General features: G+C 44.9%; 1 protein-coding gene across 1 annotated transcript; it reads left to right on the top strand.

Moving 5' to 3' along the window:
* Positions 1 to 485: 485 nt before the first annotated feature.
* Positions 486 to 2,383, top strand: LOC135912441 (uncharacterized). Its single transcript, XM_065444888.2, has one exon. It carries the CDS (start codon positions 486 to 488, stop codon positions 1,671 to 1,673), a length of 1,188 nt encoding a protein of 395 aa, XP_065300960.1. The 3' UTR covers positions 1,674 to 2,383.
* The last annotated feature ends 17,461 nt before the right edge of the window (positions 2,384 to 19,844 follow it).

Genomic DNA, 19,844 nt, shown 5'->3' on the forward strand with positions numbered 1-19,844 from the left:
GAAAACTGTCTCAGCTCATTCGTAGGTAAAGTGCTGTAACACAACATCCCCTCTCGGTGTGGTTTGCAAATATATTTCACTTAGCATCTTCTCCACATAGTTACCGGTTACCGTTCTGATTTTCACGCTAAGGGTGCACTCCTCCAGGCTGCCACAATTACCGCATCTAGTGCTCTCCAGCTACTCTGGCCGTCCATATAAAAATTGGAGGACGCTTAAGCTTCGCCTTCAAGAGTGGAGCGCGACACCATGGGCTACGGCGCAGCGACTACGCGCCCCGCATAGGACGCGGTGAGCGTCGAGCAACGCAGCGTTCGGCGCGACAACGAAATGTGCGCCTGAGCAAGCGACGCACGTCTGAGCCTTAAATCAGCTTGTTTCTAAGGCAACACCGCGTTCACCAGAGGCACATTTGTACCGCTTTGAACCATCGAACTCGTGGCTCAGTGGGCGTCCTGGCTACCGAGGTGGAAGGACGTGCTACCATGTGCTCCGAAGGAGCGGTCTCAGCGGCCCATTTTGGCCGCGGAAACAGGAATGTTGTTGAAGACAGCCAGGATTACCAAGTGATGCTGCCCCAACTGCCGAAAGGTCGGATTGTTATTAATACTGTTTTTTTGCATGGCGATATCCGTGCTCGGCCGTACAGAGTTGAGGACTACCGTGACGCCCTGGACAGCTTGAAAGTGCTCCCCGAGGTTGTCGCCTTGGGAGCTTTCCAAATGAACCACGTGTGGGCCGTAACAATGAAAAGCTCGGAAGCCGTCAACAAACTGCTAACAGCTGCAACAATTACTGTCAAGGGCCGGCGATGCCTGGTGGTTGATCCCAACAACCAAGACCTACGTGTTAAGATGCACTGGGTCCTCCATAACGTCAGCGATGAAGATGTACGCGAGGCCTTAGCGCCGTACGGCGAAGTTACGGAAGTTTCACGAGAGCGCTGGCGCGCACAGGGCGTGACAGACAAGGGCTCCACTACGCGTCTGGTGAATCTCAAGTTGAAGCCTGGTGTTAAAGGTGATGATATCCCGCACCAGCTGCGTGTCGCCGGAGAGCCTGCTTTATTAGTGGTGCCTGGAAGGCCACCGCTTTGTTTGCGCTGCCACGGAAAAGGTCACGTTCGCAGAGAGTGCCGGGTGCCACGATGCTCGCGCTGCAGGCGTTTCGGTCATGACGAAAGTCAGTGTGCGCCTACATACGCGAACGTCACAGGGCCCATAAGGAGTATTGACTCTTCTGAGCTCGTCATGGACGAGGCAGAAGCTGAGGAAACGGCGACAGTACAACACGCGAAGTTGGAACCACAACCAACGCCCCCGGCAACGGCCTCCGCCCCCTTGCAGCGAGCCGTTACTTCGGTGCCTGGCGAACAGCAGCCACTGCAAGAAAGGCAGCCTGACCTGTCAAAGGACGCGCTGCACCGGTCGAAAAAAGCCAAGGAAGGCTCAGCAACATCGACGGATCCCGACGCGCCGAGCGCAATGGAGACCGACGTGACTTCATCATCGAATAAGCGGGCGCACATCGAGACGGTGAAAAGCGACGACCCGGGTGGTGGCCTGAATGCCGAGGAGCCGCCTGCGAAAGCGGCACCGGTACGACGCTCACCATTCAGGCCGAAGCCCAGCGTTCCCCCAGATAAACGCGAGGCGGACGCGGCGCCGAAGTAGGCGCTGGGGTCTGCACTTCACGGATGCCTGTACAACATGTCGCGCAAGTTTTTCAAGTGCACGGATGGCAATGGACTGTCACGCCGGCAGCCGTCCGTCGAAGAAGGTTCAGCTGTGCCAGACATGACACTGCAAGGAATGACCGTCTGCAATGATGCGAATGCTGTGCGGTCATGTACAGAGGTGAGCGCTGTGCGACCCGTTTGCTCCTCACATAATATGCACGGTGAAACTGAAAAGCCAATGCGAGTAGCCACACTGAATGTCAGGGGCTTAGCGGCCCGGAGAAGACAGTACCAAGTGAGCCGCCTGTTTTTGGAAAATGACTTAGATCTAGTCGCAGTGCAAGAAACTAAAATCGAGAGTGAGGATCGGACGGCCCGCATGGTGGAAACCTTTCGAACGCGCTACAATGTTTGTATTTGTCATGCTGTGGGCACATCTGGTGGTTGCGCGATATTCATTCGTAACAACATAGGCATCTCTGATGTGAGCATTGTTATCTCGGAAGCAGGACGCTTGCTTATTATAGACTTTTTATTTTCTGGTCACCCCTGGCGAGTGATCTGTGTTTATGCACCGAATAGCGCGACTGAGCGCGTAGCCTTTTTCGAAAGAATCGAGTCTTATCTGCAGTGTTCGAAACGTATTGTTATGCTTGGTGATTTCAATTGTGTGCTGATGGCAGAGGACAGAGCTAAAATTGTACTTTGCCGCGACAAAAGTGCAAAGGTACTAGATGCACTAATCCTAGAGAATGATTTGGAGGACCTGGGCTGGTTGCTTTCAAATGGAAATCGACCCGTGTTCACACACTTCCAGCGTGGCAGCAGTGCGCGGCTCGATAGAGTGTACGCCACGGTTGACTTTGTGAGCATGTGCACTAAGTATGAGGTAAAGCATGTCTCTTTTAGTGATCACAGTCTTGTAATGGTGACAGTTGGGGGCAAGAGAAAGAAAACGCCATTCAATTGGCAGTTATGGAAGTTTAATGTTAAATTACTGGGGGACGAGATATTTAACGAAAAAGTAAAGAAAAAAATAGAAAGCATGGCCGGCATTGCAGCAAAGTCGCGTGCGGCTGAATGGGACCAATTCAAGAACGACGTAAAATTGATAGCTATCGAAAGGGGAACACTGCTCCGTCATAAAGAAAGGGAAAAAATCGAGGAATTGCATTGCCAGCTTGATTTTATGATAAGCATGGAAGCCTCAAATCCCGGGATATACGGTAAAGACATCTGTGAAGTTAAGGGTGAGCTCGAGGCTATGGACGTCGAAAAGTATCGATCCGCAGTAATAAGGGCGCGAGCTGAGAAGATATGGTTGGGGGAAACTCCTAATAAGCGCGCATTGTGTGACGAAAGGAGATACGCAACACAAAATGAAATCAGAGAAATTACGTATCAGAACACTATTACCAGCGACATTGAAGAAATTGAACGTGCATTTGTCGAGCACTATGAGAACTTAATAGGTGTACAAAGAAGTGGGAGCATTCCGCTGACACAGGATACCCTTGATTTAATGCCACGGTTAGATGGTGATACTCGAACTTTTTTGGAGAAACCCATTAGCGTAGACGAAATAAAACAGGCGATAACTGAACTACCGCTGGGGAAGACACCTGGGCCAGACGGCCTCGGTGCCGCATTCTACAAAGCTTATGCCGATGAACTAGCGCCCATTTTACACGCAGTCATCACGGAGGCGTACGAAACGAGAGAAATGCCGCTCTCTTTCCGTGCTGCTCACGTGGTGCTGATTCCTAAAACCGACGACCATGCTACGCTGCTATCTGTGGGCGCGTACCGTCCGATAACGCTCACGAACACCGACTACAAAGTTTATACGAAAGTGCTAGCAAAACGACTGCAGAGTGTCATCACATTTCTAGTCGGACCACACCAGACATGTGGCATAAAAGGTCGCTCTATCTCTACAAATGTGCATGTAGCCCGTAGTATTCTTGAGTGCTGTGACATTTTTGGCGGACGGGTCGCTATGTTGCAGCTGGACTTAGCAAAGGCATTTGACCGTGTGTCGCATGAAGCTCTTTTTTGTATCCTTGAACACGTTAACATAGGCACAGTTATACTCGATGGTCTAAAAATGATATACAATGACTGCATAGTAAACATCGTGCTGAATAAGACACTAACTGAGAACATTAAACTCAGATCATCAGTGAGGCAAGGTTGTCCATTGTCACCGCTGCTCTTTGCAATTTATATAGAGCCTTTCTGTTTATCTCTAATAAGTAACGAAAAAATCAATGGTTATAAGCTTGAATCGTCCCATGTTAAAGTGCTTGCATATGCTTACGACGTCGCAATCTTTTGTACAGATCGCCAAAGTGTACTAGAGGCGATAAGCGGTGCTAAAAGATATTGCAGGCAAACCGGATGCGAGATCAATTGGAACAAGAGCATCGGATTTTGGCATGGAAGTTGGGACAACACACCGTCTGTCTTTGCGTAGTTACAATGGACCGTGTCTCCTCCGAAATATTTGGGGGTGCCGCTTGAGCACTACGAGAGTGCCGCGTAGTACTGGGAGGATGAGACGTCGCGCGTAAAAGAGAAAACCGGAGGATGGCAGGGTCGTGATTTGTCAATGTTTGCAAGGGCAACTGTTTGTAATTTGTTTTTAATTGCCAAAGTGTGGTATGTCCTCCAATTTTTGTCGATGACCCGTGTGAATGTACAGAAAATACACAGAGTCTTTGCTGTTTTTATCTGGGGTTCAACTTGGGAAAGGGTCAGCCGTACCAACTTGTTTCGTCCTGTTCGACATGGTGGTCTTGGATTGTCGCATTTGTTCTTACGCCAGATTGTTTCTCGTTTTGTCTTCTTACGAGATCAAAGTGATTCATTCTTGCGTACGATGATCCAGATCCGTTTGAAAAGCGTTTTGCCTGAATTTATTGTGTCTAGTGCACAGCCTGTACACTACCGGCTTAAAGGCTACTTGCGAGAGGTAGTCGACTCCCTTCGAATATTAAAAGCTCGGTTTTCCCTTCAGTACCTGAGCACAGTAACAAGAAAGAAACTTTACAAGGATTTAGTTGACGTTATGATGCCAGTGCCATTGTACCGAATGAAATACTATGGAGGCCCAGGACAAGATGTTTTAAAAAGAGTTAAAAAGATGCCAGTGAGAGCAAGCGTAAAGTCGTTCTTTAAATTGCATACATCTACCCTTCCGGTCAAAACATGGATAGCCGACAAAGGAATATCTGTACCATGGACGACCAACTGTGCACTATGTAACAAGCCGGAGACCATTGAGCACGCTTTCATTGAGTGCTGGGATGCAATTTTTTATTGGGATGTCTTGCAAAGAACTCTTAAAAAGGAACTGCCGATAACAGCACAGGGTATACGTTTCCTGCCGGTAGATAGCCATCAGGGCTTTCCGTATGACATGATAATGCTCCTGGGCCTCCATAGTCTTTGGAAGACACGGATGGCGGTAACGCACGCCGATGTGAATGCGCGCCCAGCGCGAGAAAATTTTGTTGAAAGCATTATTTTCATACGTGAGATATATCGTGTACAGGCAGATCCGCCTGACTGGTTGGGTAATCTTGATGAATTAGTGAATTTCAAGAAATTTTAGCTTGTCACGTTGGTCCAAGTAGTCCAACGTGTTTTTATGTATGTCATTTTGTGAATAAAGAAAAAAAATACTCGTGGCTCAGTGGTAGCGTCTCCGTCTCACACTCCGGAGACCCTGGTTCGATTCCCACCCAGCCCATCTTGCAAGTTGTTTTTTATTCATGAAGTGCCTGCTGGTATTTATCGCTCACGGCCAACGCCGCGGACGCCGACGCCGACGACACCGGCTTTTCTGCGACACGAGCTCCTTAAAGCTGTCGCGTTAAAAGGCGTTCAGTCATGTGCAGCCCACGATGCCTCGCTCCAAGAGCTAGCAAACGCGTGCTGTGGCTCTTATCAAAACTACGTGCGCGCCTTGACCTTGTACCAAAGCTACTTACGTAACTTTCTTGATGCTGCCTCGTATTTAGCCCTATGTCATGGCCAATGTGCTATAACAAAAGGCTCAGTCCTTTATCCTGTTACATTCAACAAGCCAGGTGAACATGGAGACCTTGTCCTTTTCTCAGACGTTCGCTATGTGACCTATGCTGATCTCGGATAGCCGACATGTTCCTACTCCGCGACGCCCTTGCGGTCTCTCCCACTTTACCAGCTACCCAAATTACACTTTGGCAAAAACATGACCTTTATCTCGAAGCTTTTCGCCACCGCTGAAGAAATCGTCAATCTCAGCTTTCCTGTCTCCAAGAGCGCTATCCTTGCCCCTCTGCGCTTTCCAATGTCACTCAACCGGTTCTCACTGCCAAATCACTTCCTGTTCACATGTATCCTACACGTGTTCACGCACGACTGGTGGTACGCGTGACAGCAACTTCACCACACCTGGTTGTACACAGACGCAAGTATTTCTGCAAGCGCCGCACTCTTGCTTCTTCTCACTGACGCGCACCTAATTATCCATCGTCCACGGCTCCCCAAAATTGACCATGCTCTGGCATGAAAATCTGGCATGAAAATGTACATACCTTACGCTCTCTCGCGCGACTTCGCCTTATCCGCACATGTGCCGTTGAAGTTCCGCCACAATGTGCATGTTTGAGTGGACCATCTTCACATATTTTCTTTCACTGCCTCTCAGGCTATTCGTTCACAATGAGCTGAGCGAACACTCATTCCGTACAATGCCTACCCAACGACGCAAGCCCTCCATGTAGTGCAGAGGCGTTACTGAGCTAATTGATCTTCTCAAAGTAAAATTTGTAGGAAAACTAGTAAAGTACGACTTACGCACAACCTATAGACAAGACAGCACCGGACTGCAATTTGTATATACGAGAAAACAAAACTCTGTTACGCAGAAACTCAAACACAAACTTCTTTTTCCAGGGTTGCTAACATTCATAGAGCGGCGCACCCGGTTCCTTGCAACACTATCCAGATGGCACTCGCCTCCGTGCATCTGTGGTCGTCGCGAGGGCCCGCGTTTGTAACAAAAAACTTGCCTTCGAGCATTCTGGTAGCTTCTACCGAGAAAGCTCGCCGCCAGCGTTCTCCGGTGAACATTGAGGTTACATGAGCTGCAGTTCCCGGAAGGCATGAGAAGCACAAAGGGATGTTCGAATGCTATCGTGCTCCACTCTTGAAGGCGAAGCATAAGCGCCATGCAAACTTTTCATTTAAGTTCAGCAGCAGAGATGTTGCAACCTAAAAGAATAAATGAGATAGCAAAATATCCATAGAATTTTAGCACAAATACCGAGACTTGTACAAACTTCAAGGTAACTTAGCAGGGCTCTCGTGTTTCTTAGTTGGTTGACGATCCTGAAGCGAAATTTTACCAGCGCGATCGAAACGAGACGAAGGATGAGGAACCCGAGGAAACACACATGAGCACTAACTTCCAACTGTTTATTTTCAGCGCTCAAGCAGTATTTATACCATAGTTTTAACAAAAACTTAAGAAAATGTAATATTCATACAATGTCAAGTTCCAAGAAGCTAACATTCACTTTCCGAAAGCCACGAGCAACGACAATTGAATTCTTAGATTTGCGACTTGATTTCATGACCTAGCATGTATGTAACATATTTAACCTGAGAACGATGAGCCTTCTTCCTCTTGACAGTGCCCACTGCGAGCTAGTTAAAACGGGGGTAGTTGCAATGTGCCGTCAGGCCGCGCTCCTTAATTCATATAACCACAAAATAGGTGGTAGCTTTAAAACCAGACCATGCCTCTCAAATAATGCTGGTTACCGTTCGGCTTTTGTCGCATGAATTTGTGACAGCCTTCAGCAAAAAGTGAAAAAGAAAAAAAAAACATTGCCGCAAACCCAGTTTCAACGTAACAGAACGCACGTGATGCCTCACCTTACCGCATCTCCAATAACATAAAAAAGCTTGTTGGGAGATATAAGGTAAACATGCTGTTTTCTGCCCCATGCAAGCTGGCAAAGGTATGCCGCTTATTGACAAACAAAGAAGCACGTGTATGTTACTCTGAGGTGCATGTAAAACGTTTCACAAATTGCGCACGTGACGTGGTTTAGGAGATTCCACTGAGTTTCGGCCTTTCTTATTTTGTACAGACAGGCCGATATTTCAACGATAGAAGACGTGAGCACCGTCTGGAAGTGGGCACCAATAGTGCTGGTAATATGGGGGACCATTATAAAAGATGCTGGTGTAAGCCACCCCTGCAAAAAAAGTTCCTGTAGTGAGCCGCAGATAAAACAAATATAGACATATTGTAGAGACATACTGCATAATTAACCAAAGAAAAAAATTCATCAGTAGGCCCCCCATCTCACTACTTCATGCAGCTAAAACAATTTCAGATGGTTTTCTTTAGCGTTTGTAACGTTGGAATATTCCAGTTTGACTGTGAAGTTTTCTTTGATTTTTCTTAAAGATATGGTATAAATACTGCTTGACGCTAAAAATGAACACTTGGAAGTCAGCGCTCGTTTGTGTTGGTTCGTGTTCCCCATATTTCGTCTTATTCTCTTCGAGCTGGTAAAGGTTTTCTTCACATTCAAGATGACCGTTTCTAATTTGCCTTACAAAATGCAATGCTCTTTCATTTATATGCTGCCTCCAGTGTCAAGAAGGTCTTTGCCTTTATTTAAGCTGAAAACTGTAATCTTAGTGTAACACTAGAGCAACCCTAGCGGACAAACACCTCTAAATGGTGTTGGTCTTAAGATTCCTGCATCAAATGTCACTGGATTTCCAGCTGATTTCATAGGTACAATAACAACATGTGTTCTAAAATGAGTCACGAGGTTAATTGGTAGAAAGTCACGTATCTGTCTTGATAGCAAAGTTTCCATGTAGTTTGATTGATTATATTTATTCACTCATTTCAGGACATGGAAATTTGGAGAAACAGATAAACACACACCATCAGAAGGGACCTTTTTAATCAATAAATGAGTGTGCGGGAGATGTTGGCAAGGACTGGCTTCAGTAAATGTTATGAATGGACATTATACATAGAGGTGATGCCATTCCGTAGAAATAAGTTGACGCTATTTGCAACACATAGAGACAGGCTTTTCTATTACATACCGCACATAATGCTTAATGTTAAATATATGGCCATTATTGGTCCATCGGAAAAGACGAAGTATAATCTGCAAGAACCACACAATTTAGACATGGCCAGTAGAAGGACTTGTTGGGCTAGTTGGTGTTTGCTTACCGACATAATGTAGCGGGAAGACACAACTACAAAAAAGAGACAAAGAACATGTTACCGGCGTTACTAATAACTTTGTTAGTAGTTGTTAGTAGCGCCTGTGACGTGTTCTGTGTCTCTTCTTTGTACTTGCGTCTTCGCACTACATTATATAGGTAGAAATAGCCAGTTAGTTTTGCACATCCCACGCTGCTGCATTGTCTACGTTCGCTTATCTTATTTATTTATTTTTGCTCAAGCCTCACATTAAGAAAAATAGAAAAACGTCGAGCCTGCGAGAGAATACATTTCCCTCGAGAAACATAGTAACGCTCATCTAATTTCTAGGGTATAACAAAGATGCAACTAGAGGTACAACGACGTGGCCACTAAGTAGACAGGGGTAAAAAATGCATGTAATAATTAAAGTTCTCTTTCTTTGACACGCGATCGCAGAACGATGCGTGGCACGTCGTCGCCACCACATGCAAACACCGAGCAGTGCGCCGTGCGAATTCTGCGCTCATTTGCGTTCGACTCCTCCCCAGAGTCTCGTGCATTCGTCGTAGTCGTGATCTGCGAGGAAGCACTCGTTCAGGAAGCGCCCCAGCTTTCTCAAAAACTTGAGGTGGCTATATCTTGTCGTCCGGCACTTCTTCTTCACATCGTCGAGGTGGACGTTGTGGGCAACCAGACCGTATTTCGCCTTCAGAAGCGGCTTCTTTCCCCGACAAAGCTGAATGAGTTGAGGAAATAAAAAAGTTTAGAGAGAACTAGATGACATAATATCACACGCTTCCCTTATTATACAACCGATCAACTATATTAGACATTTTTTACCTTTTGTTTGCTATTGTGAGCGAAGGCTCTTCTTCACATCTTCTTCATATCTTCACATTCTAATAAAAGATGCTCCATCGTTTCCCTATCTTTACCGCAGCCAAGCACATGTTTCTTCTTCCTTCCTATATCTCGCTTTATAGGTGCGCGTTCTAAGGCATCCTGATCTCGCTTCGAAAAGTAATGAGCTTCCCTTTCAATCATCATAAGTTGTTTCTTTGCTAATTTTATTCTTTCCTCTTAAGTAGTTACTCAAGGCAAGTTTTTTTTCCATTGCCACCACCCATGAGATTATTTAAGCCTCTCACTTTCCGCTTGACATTCTTCCTTGCTGTGTCGCTAACCCTACAGGCCGCATACTTGCTGGTAGGCTTCCTAGTTCTTTTCCTTCACTGTGAATCACTGCGTTTTTTCGTGTACAAATACCTCAACACTCTCCTAGCCCATTTATTTTCGTCCATATTCCTCAGTCGTTCTTAGTAATCAATTTTACGGTGGGCTGGATGCTGGTGGTCCGGAACCCCCCTGGCGCAGCTCCCTCGCTCTCTAGATTTATTTTCCGATTATTCGCAGCTTTTTACTCTTAAAACAGGTGTCCCGTACTTTGAAGCTGAAGCTCGCAGAGGTACCGCGCAAATTCTTTCATTCGTGTGCTAGCAAAAAGAGCCCTCTGCTTGTAGCCAGACTCTTGCCTTCGTCATTCACTGTCTGGAAAGTACCTCGCAAGCCACCCTTGACGAATACAAGTTTTTGCAGTGTACACACTGGCTTTAGGTTGTGTATTCCCTTGTACGCCCACTCTTCGACCCCACGTTTGTATTGTCCTGTCGCTCCGTGGTCTTTCCAGTCAAGCTTGGAAAGGGTTCAAACGTCCACCGTTACTTTATTGGACTGAAAAGACTTAGTAAAGAACCATGAAAATTACAGCATGAAACCTTCCAATCCTCAAGGCTCTGATAATTTGGCGACGTAGGCTACATGGGTTCTGAATGGCATAATACTTTTTTTCGTCGCTCCATTTTCTTTATGAGGAAGCACAGTTAGACGCTTAGAGCCGTGACTTATGGCCAAGACATGCACGATGTTATCTTAAGCTCTCCTGCAGAGTCATATTCCACCAATCAATTAAGTTGAATTACGGAGCTCTACGTGCTAACATCAAAATCTGTTTATGAGGTACGCCTTAGTGGATGACTCCGGACTAATTTTGACCATCTGGGGTTCTATAACGTGCACCTAAATCTCAGTATAAGGGTTGGTTTGCATAGCGCCCCCATAGAAATGCGGCCGCCGTGGCCGGGGTTCGATCCCGCGACCTCGTGCTTACGCGCAACACTAAAGCCACTAAGCAAGCACGCCGGGTATTCCACAAATTCTTTGTTTGATTGCAGTCTTACCTTCGTGCGAAACGACCTATCGTTGTCGTAAGTCAGCATCGTACTGCTATATACACTTCGGTAATAGGCGCCAATGGGAGTTGTGTCATGGAAGCCTTTAAGCCACGAAGTGTTCCCGCAAACCTGGAACAGGGACCGAATGGACGTGTTCATATGTTCTTCGTAAACAGTCACCGATAATTACGGTACTCCTTAACGTGACATTTAAGCACAGCTGTCAAATTGTTTTGAATTCGCGATATATTGAGGCAAAGTATTTGAACATGAAAGACAGTGTCCTTTCTGCGGCGGAGATGAGCCTCTGCTGGGGCACTTCGTTCAGCAGCTGCAGACGAAGTACTTCCACCGGTTGCGTCGCTCATTGTTCAGAAAGAAAGCGTTAACACGCGAAAGCGTGGCTCGAGCTGAGCGTATTCTCTAGTGATGGCGGCGCAGGCGGAAGAGCGCATGCGCAGTGGGGCCGAAGCCCACGCCAGTGCTTTGTTTTCACCTTTGGTATCGCTGGGTGACATCGCCGAGTGCTTTAGTAATGATGTCATCGGCTACTGGTATAGCGCACGTTGCAATGGGGCCATCTCATAACAGGTCGTCGCCGCGCAGCACTTCACGTGCGGTACTCCGCTTTGCACCTCCGCCAGTCGCCATACTCTCTTCCTCCGCTTTCCTCCTCACGCATCGACTGTGCCTTCCTCCTTCGCTTTCTTCCCCGCGCTGTTTCTCTATCGCCGTCTTTCATCCTCCGCATTCGCTGCCTTTTTTCATCCTTCGGTGGGCTCGCTCGTTCTGCCGGCTACGCCGCAAATAGTCCCACGCTCAACGCGGGAACGGGCGCCTAAGAGCGGCACCATAAAACTTAGTGCTGCGCTTTGCAAAGCTAATAAGAACAACTAATTCTACTCGTGTCTCCTGTGACTGGAGGGGAGAAGCCACAATGAGAATACTTCGGAAGCAATAACCACCGCTCCTGAGGCTTTTCAGGCTGTGACCCTTTCCGTTCTCTATGGTTGACTTTCACTATCCTGAGCTAAGCAATAGACCTTTTTCCAGTAAGCGGGACCTCGAGCCGCTGCCACTTCAACTAAATTTGACGAGCAAGGCACACACGCACTCCCGCCGCTTCTCGCCTCTACGCAGTGGTAGCGTTTCACCAAGTAGGCTGTCGCGATGGCCGTCCCTGCTTTCTTTTTCATTTTTTTTTGTCGTTTGTGTTGTTGAAGTAGCTTCTTGTGACCCTGCTCTAGCGCGCGTGTATTTGCTCAATTATAGCAATAGCAATTTTTTCCATTTACCGACTCGAAGGCGACCCGCCGATGCGACGTGCAAGCCGTTTGTAACCAAGATTTTAGAAATGCGCCAGCCTTTGTTCTTCAACGCCTTGGCGAGTACTTTGATCCAACTGGCGAAGATATGTGTGAGAGTGAAACGCGTCGCGGGAGCATTTCCTTCACGATAAATTCGATCGTCATTTGGAGTGACTCCATCAAAATATGATGAGAAGCCAACAAACAAAGACGCCAAGGACAACAAAAGGGAAATTACTTGTACTTAGTAAATCAATTACATAAATGATAAAGAATAATGGTAATGAAAATGGATGAAAAAACAACTTGCCACAGGTGGGGAATGATCCCACATCTTGGCATTAAGGAGCATGGCACGAACGCGTTATGCGAAGACGTGGGAAGTTGTTTTTTTTGTTGTCTTTCTTTGTTGGCTTCTCATCATATGATTAATAAAGATCGGGTACCTCGTTTAACCCCCTTTTTTCTCGTCGATTAGAATAAGGTGGCCAACATACGCATGCAGGTGCTTGCCTAGAGCGGACAGTATACCAGCAGTTCACCATGATGAACAAACTACGTGAAAAAGTTTCCCGCACGTACTGTGAGTGTGCTGCAGGGTAAGTGCTGCTTTTATTTCAAGATATGTTTCATATGGTATGGTACGGAGAGGCGGGGAGGGGGGTGCAGAAGTGGACGCAGCTTTGTTTTGTCAAGCGCTAAAATTTCATTTGCCTAAATATACGAATGGGTGAGCGCGCGATTCACTGAACCAATGAATCGATTATCATGTGAGGCGAGTCTTAGGCTCAAGCACATTTAGGCAATAAAATGTCCCAGCTCGTGAGAAAAAAACGAAAAGGGATGCAGCGACAAAAGGACAACGGAACAAGGTAGAGCGCTAGTTTTAAATTGCATTAATATTGAAAAGGAAGAGAAGTTACCTGGTTACCGAAAAAGCTACATCCTAGCGCATGCCTGCAAATGAGGGACAGAACCTCGCAGAACTTGGCTAATGCCACTATCAATTTCGCAAAGCAAGAAAGCGCTTGTCAAGATAAGCAAAGCTATTTTTTCACCGAAGCAATAAAAGGAAAGATCACGCAGTTGTCAATCTCATTTCATATACAAAATACTTCATGCATCATGCACCTCTTCTTATTTTCCTTACGCGCTGAAACATGCCTTTATATTGTTGAACTGCCCCAGTTTTTTGCCTTAAGCTCGTACACATTTACACGTATTCACAGGTCGCAGTCGGAGCCTTCTCATCTTCTCAAAGGCACAAATTATTTCCATTTGCTCACTTGTATATTAGGCACGTTTTAAGCCAATATGGTAAGCGCTGTGAATAACAGAGGCAGAGAAAAGCACCACTGCAAAGTAATATAAATAAAATATGACTTTCCATGACAGCAATTTCGGGAGCTGTTACAGCCCGTAAATTCGCAAGTGACAGAATTTATGCAAATGTATTGAAGACATTTCGGTATGCATTATAATAAAATGCAGCGCCTGCACCAACTTAATGCTCAGAGAGTGTGTACTCGCCACAGTTAAGAATAAAGAAAAGCCTGGCAATTTTCACAAGATCAAGTGCGAAAATGACAAAATACCTGAGTCCACCTGTTTTTACCAACTGTGCTCAGTCTGGCAATACGAGAGAGAAGCGGTACTACTTGTACGTGTACTATTGCACAGGTAGCAAGAACTAGGATGGTTGGAAAGTGTTCCTGATACGTCAGCCCAACAACTAGATCTGGAGGAAAAAGAAAGAGATGATCGTAGGCGCTGTCTATCAACTGACACTTCAATGCAAGCCCCTGGACAATATATACAGCGCATAATACCGAAGCAAGGAAAAGGAAAGGCAGGACCAACACCTATAGTGCAACAGCACCAAACAGCTCACGCGTTACTATAACTGATTTAAAAATAGTACATTCATCTTGTGATAGAGCGATGGATGGCATACTTACGCAATCGTGTGAGTGCTTACGGATGTAAAAAAAACCTCAGCTATCGTGCTCGTCCACTGCTCTCTGTGCCTCATAAAGGTAATGGTACTATCGAAAAGCGGCACGCAACGGTAAGTGCGACAGCACCTAGACAGATGAGGGTTGGTCGTACCCTTTAATGAAGAGTGGTGTTCCTGGAGGCGTACATTGACGCACCGCCCCGTCTGGCCAACGTAGACATTACCAGAAGAAGTCTACACTGTACTACATCTGAATGTACTACTTGTACTCAGTCTAAATGTAGAAGTTCTACGTACGAATCCCTTTTTTCCATTCCGTATTTACTTTAGGCAAGAATCGCAAGTTCATTTTAATTTCGCTATGTACAGCACATACTAGGGGGGGGGCAATATGGACACTGAACGCGAATGAAGACGCGAACTGACACGAAGAAGCGCAAGCTACCAACTGGTTTATTGCGAATTCAAATCGCATATTACAATGAACACATCGATGCCTTGCGCCCGCTTGTGTTCATTTCATGCGTGATCTTAAGTGACAATGTACCATGGAAAACACGTGGAAGGCACCAGATGGAAAATCAAGCCGATGAGCAAAACGAGAACAAGATTGTCGTTTTGGCGTCAAGGCTTGTCAACAAGTGGACTCGCCGACAAGCCTTGAAACAGACAGGTCTACTTGTAGAAGCGTTCGCTCCCGCTTTGACCTTGTTCTCGTTTTGCTCTTCGGATGGACCAGCTAGTTGATTGGGCTTCTTAGTGTTAGTTTGTGTCTTCGTTCGCGTTCATTGAACCGTAGCTTTTGGCCATAACTATGGCAGCCACCCGTTCGCACGTACTAAGAAAGCTACGTTTAAACAATTTATTGACTCTTACACCAACGAAGTATGGTAGCGAAGAGGTAAGAAATAACTAAGGACCTATCGTCAATGTCGTTCAATGTCGTTTAAGGCCAAGCAGACCTTAAACGTTCGTAGCCATACCAGGTCGTTGCTGCCGTGCGAGAGCATCAACGCACCTCGGACATGTCCATCCAGAGTGGTGGGCCTGTGTCGTTGCCACTTTTTCCCAGAAATGCTAGCTTCCCAGGTGCATCGTAGGCACGTCCTCTCAGCGCTAGAGACAGAAAAAACCGCGTGTGGCCCAAATGCCGGCTTGGCAATTCCTGCAGTGCCCAGTGAGTACTCTTATAGGCGGAGATGAAAAGACAATATCGTTGGTTGTGTGAGACCACTACAAACTTGTGATTGCTCTACCGTAAACGTCCAACGTAACTTGATGTACTTGAGTAACTTTTTTAACCAACATATCTGAACACGTTGTGTAGCTTTCTTTTTTTTTTAGTAGAAGTGAAATAAATAAGTGGACATAAAGAAGTGGGTACAATTATTGCGAAGAACGTGGTCTCACATAGACAGAGTGCTGCCAGTGTAATTCTCATGAAAGAAAAATAATAGCGACACTTCTTGGCGCCACAAGTACAAGAAAGCGTGGAGAACGCAATTTTAATAGAAGCGGGTAGGTGTATGAGTAAATTAATATCTCACGCATATGAAAACTCACGCTAACAAACGCATTGCACTTATTTCCTTTGCTGTCTTTCGGTGCATGAATATGCGTTATTTGTATGACAGCTTGAGAGAACACGAGAAAACGCTTTGATATTGCAAGAATATCTATTGAAACCTACCTTGAAGATTTTGAAAACTGTTTTCAAAATATTGGCGATGTCTTCGTTGCTGAATAGAGAACGCACACCACGAGAAGTGAGGGCATACAAAAACAAAGTAATAAGTCCACATTTACCCTGTGGACAGCGTTTGACAAAATGAGAGAAGCAGCAGAAATACATTTTTGTCAATGTTTTGGTATAGGCGCTCACTACGGGTGGAGGGGCGCTCTGGGGCCCGACCCCCCCCCCCACCTCCCGTACATTTCCGAGGGCATAGGCTTTTCCGCAGGGGAGAGAGTGGATGGCCGTAGGGGGTGTATGATTCCAGAGGCATAGAATTTCTAGGGAGGGAGCGGGGTAGGCTTCGGCGTTGCCGAAGTCTACATCCCCCCCCCCTTCTAAAGTGTCATTACCCAAGTTCTGTCATGTAAATCATTTGAGAGTTCTTTTGAGTTGCCTGTACCCTTTCACTTAAAATGTTATTGTGGCTAAAAGCTTATTGCATCATTGCTGGCGCAAACGTTCATGGCTTTTAATTTATACTTTCTCTTCTGCAAATACTGACATTAGGAGGACAAGCGAATTCGAAGCACCAACGGCAGCTACCTCGTCCGTATTTTCTCACTTCAACATTGCCTTTTTCATTTCCAGTGTGAGCAATATGCATACACTTGTTTTCTGGTCTCATGTACGAGCGTTCCACAAAACTTAATATTTACGTTATGAACTCTATGTAGGCTACCAGATATGCATGCCATGTGTGTGTTCACATTTTTACTCGCTTTCTATTCCTGCGCCATGCGTGTAATTACCTGTCACCGAGAAGAAGAGCCTTCCAATGACTTTGTTTTATTTCTCCTATTGAGTGGTAATTTCCAGTGTTAAAAAAATTGCGTCGTGCGTATATGCCTACTGCCAATTTTCTATTCTTGCGCTGTTTGTTTAATTAACTTACACGAAGTAATGCACTCAAGGAAGCATACTATGCTTAAATAAATGGCACGCGTCGACGCACTGTGTGATTCAAATTCTGGAAGGCCAGCGCTGAGTTGCAACAGACAGAAAAGAACGACACACACGGGTGTGTCGTTGGTTTGTGTCTATTTCGTTTTAGCAATGACCTTGCAGAATTTTAACTATGCTACACCAACTTCCTTGAATTCGTACCCTATTGAAATTGTGTGGGTTTCCTTGACTTGCTGTTAATTGGTAAAGTGTGCGAGGCAAATGTTGCTAGTCCGAGCTATCCCAACTTGCGGTACGAGCTGCCCCAGCATACGGTACGGGCATTTGAAACGAGCAGATGTGTTGCAGTGCTTCACCAGCACTGTGGAACAATTTCTATGAGTACGAGGTCTCCGTACACAAAGCATATAGCAAGCGGATTTCACTCCGACACTTTCGCGTCTGTAAATCCTTTATGTAAAAAATTGTTGTCTTACAATTGAAGCCATGTTCTTTTATAGCTTGCTGTCTATCTAGGCTGCTGGCATATTAGTATTTAGGCAGTGTGTAAATAGTTCAATTTTACATAATGATGTATCAAAGTCGAGCAGTAAAGAGCGGCAGCTTAGGACGAGGAAATCAATTCATGCATACCTAACCAATGCAACGACAACGAACAAAGGCCTTCCAAAGTCCCCACACTTCCGTTTGTCTTTCTTTCGCTGCGATGCCTAATTTATAATAACAATAATGATAAATCTAATACTAATATTTGAAATACTAATATTGTTATGAGTCTTATGATCAACTATGCCTGGCAGCAAATTCTATTGCCGCTTGCCTTGCAAAATTTCTCTCCCATGGAGGTGTGAGCGTGGTCCGAGCCCATCATGTGGGTGTTACCTTTTGAGTTCGAACTGCAGAACCTCGCTTCTGACTTGAATAGCTGACATATATTTTAGCGGAAACCAGTGCAGCAATATGCCGGAAATTTTGTAAAGGAAAACTAACGCTGCACAAACAGTGCAGTGCGTGTATGTCCTGCGTTACGTGCATATATATATATATATATATATATATATATATATATATATATATATATATATATATATATATATATATATATATATATATATATATATAGTCATATAATGAGAAACCAACAAACACTGACACCAAGTACAACATAGTGGAAATTGCATGTGCTTAATAAATGAAATAAAGTAATGATAAATTAATGGAAATGGCTAACACTCCCAGGGTTCTACTAGTACACATAAATACCCAAGAAAGTGGATGGGGAAACGCCGCCGTGGTAGCTCAATTGGTAGAGCATCGCACGCGACATGCGAAGGTTGTGGGTTCGGTTCCCACCTGCGGCAAGTTGTTTTTTCATCCACTTTAATTTCCATTAATTTATCATTACTTTATTTCATTTATTAAGCACATGCAATTTCCACTATGTTGTACTTGGTGTCAGTGTTTGTTGGTTTCTCATTATATGACTAATAATTATCGGGTCCCTCGGTTAAACCCCTTTCTTCTCGTTATATATATATATATATATATATATATATATATATATATATATATATATATATATATATATATATATATATATATATACATACATAAATGTATATATCTATATCTATAGCTATGATCAACTATGCCTATATATATATATATATATATATATATATATATATATATATATATATATATATATATATGCAAATCGCACGATGTGCAGGCGCACGTAGAAAAACCGAGACAAGAATTTCATTCGACTTCTTGGCCGGGGACCGGCCTTAAGCATATGGGCCCGGCCTGACGCGAACTGTCAATATAAGTGGTTGTTTTTGATTTCGTTTTGTACAGGTGCAGGCGCTTCTGATGACTTATTCACCAATGTGTCCTAAAGGTTCATAATTTATTTCATATACGTACACATACATATTCGTATAAAAGCATCTACAAGCGTGTGCATAATTCAATCATCACATACGAAATATACTTACTAAATTATACGGGTAAGACGTGCTTGATAATATTTTGGACGAGTTCCAGAACGTTGGCGGCAGGACCTGGCCTTTCCCCCGATCGTCGTGCATGAGATGTCCATAAATTACCATACCATCAACATGCAGCATTTTTCTATATTAGAAGAGAATGAATAACACGTAAGCCAAAAGAGGTTCTTAAAATAGTACTCTACGTTGATGTTAGCCCCTGCTTCTATAGTTTGTCCAATGAGTGATCGAAGTGGTTTGATGCTCTTTCTGCATCAGTAAAAACATCTTTACGCTTCTTCAAGCTTCTTCTCACCAGCATATTTGTTTGCAGTATATTGTTTGCTATATTGCCGCTTAGCTGTGACGTTAGGAATTATATAGTGGAAAAGTGGGCGTTAAAAATTGATATTTTTTTATGATTCTATTTACAGAAGGAAAAAGCGGTTCTTCACGTCCGTCTCGCAAGTACTCCTGTGTAGCGCAATAATTCATCATGTCACAGAACCAACTGACATTCTACAACACAATATTCAACACTCAAAGTGCAAAGATAACAGCGAGCGTAGTTATTTGTTGTCGAAATCTGTACTTTTGATTCCAGTCTTTCCGCCATTTATAAAAGATTTCTCACCGCACGTTTCAGAGTAATTGCTAGTTCTCGAATGCATTCAACAATGCCCAACAGCATCTGAGACTCGCATGGATTCTGCATCTGTCTTCACGAGTTCCCTTGCGCAAGAATCGCTCGTAACAGTAAATTTCAGCCAGACCTGATGCTCGATGTGTTCTTGCGAAGGCAGCC

Source organism: Dermacentor albipictus, chromosome 1 (assembly GCF_038994185.2).
Source record: "Dermacentor albipictus isolate Rhodes 1998 colony chromosome 1, USDA_Dalb.pri_finalv2, whole genome shotgun sequence".
Taxonomy (NCBI): Eukaryota; Metazoa; Arthropoda; class Arachnida; order Ixodida; family Ixodidae; genus Dermacentor; species Dermacentor albipictus.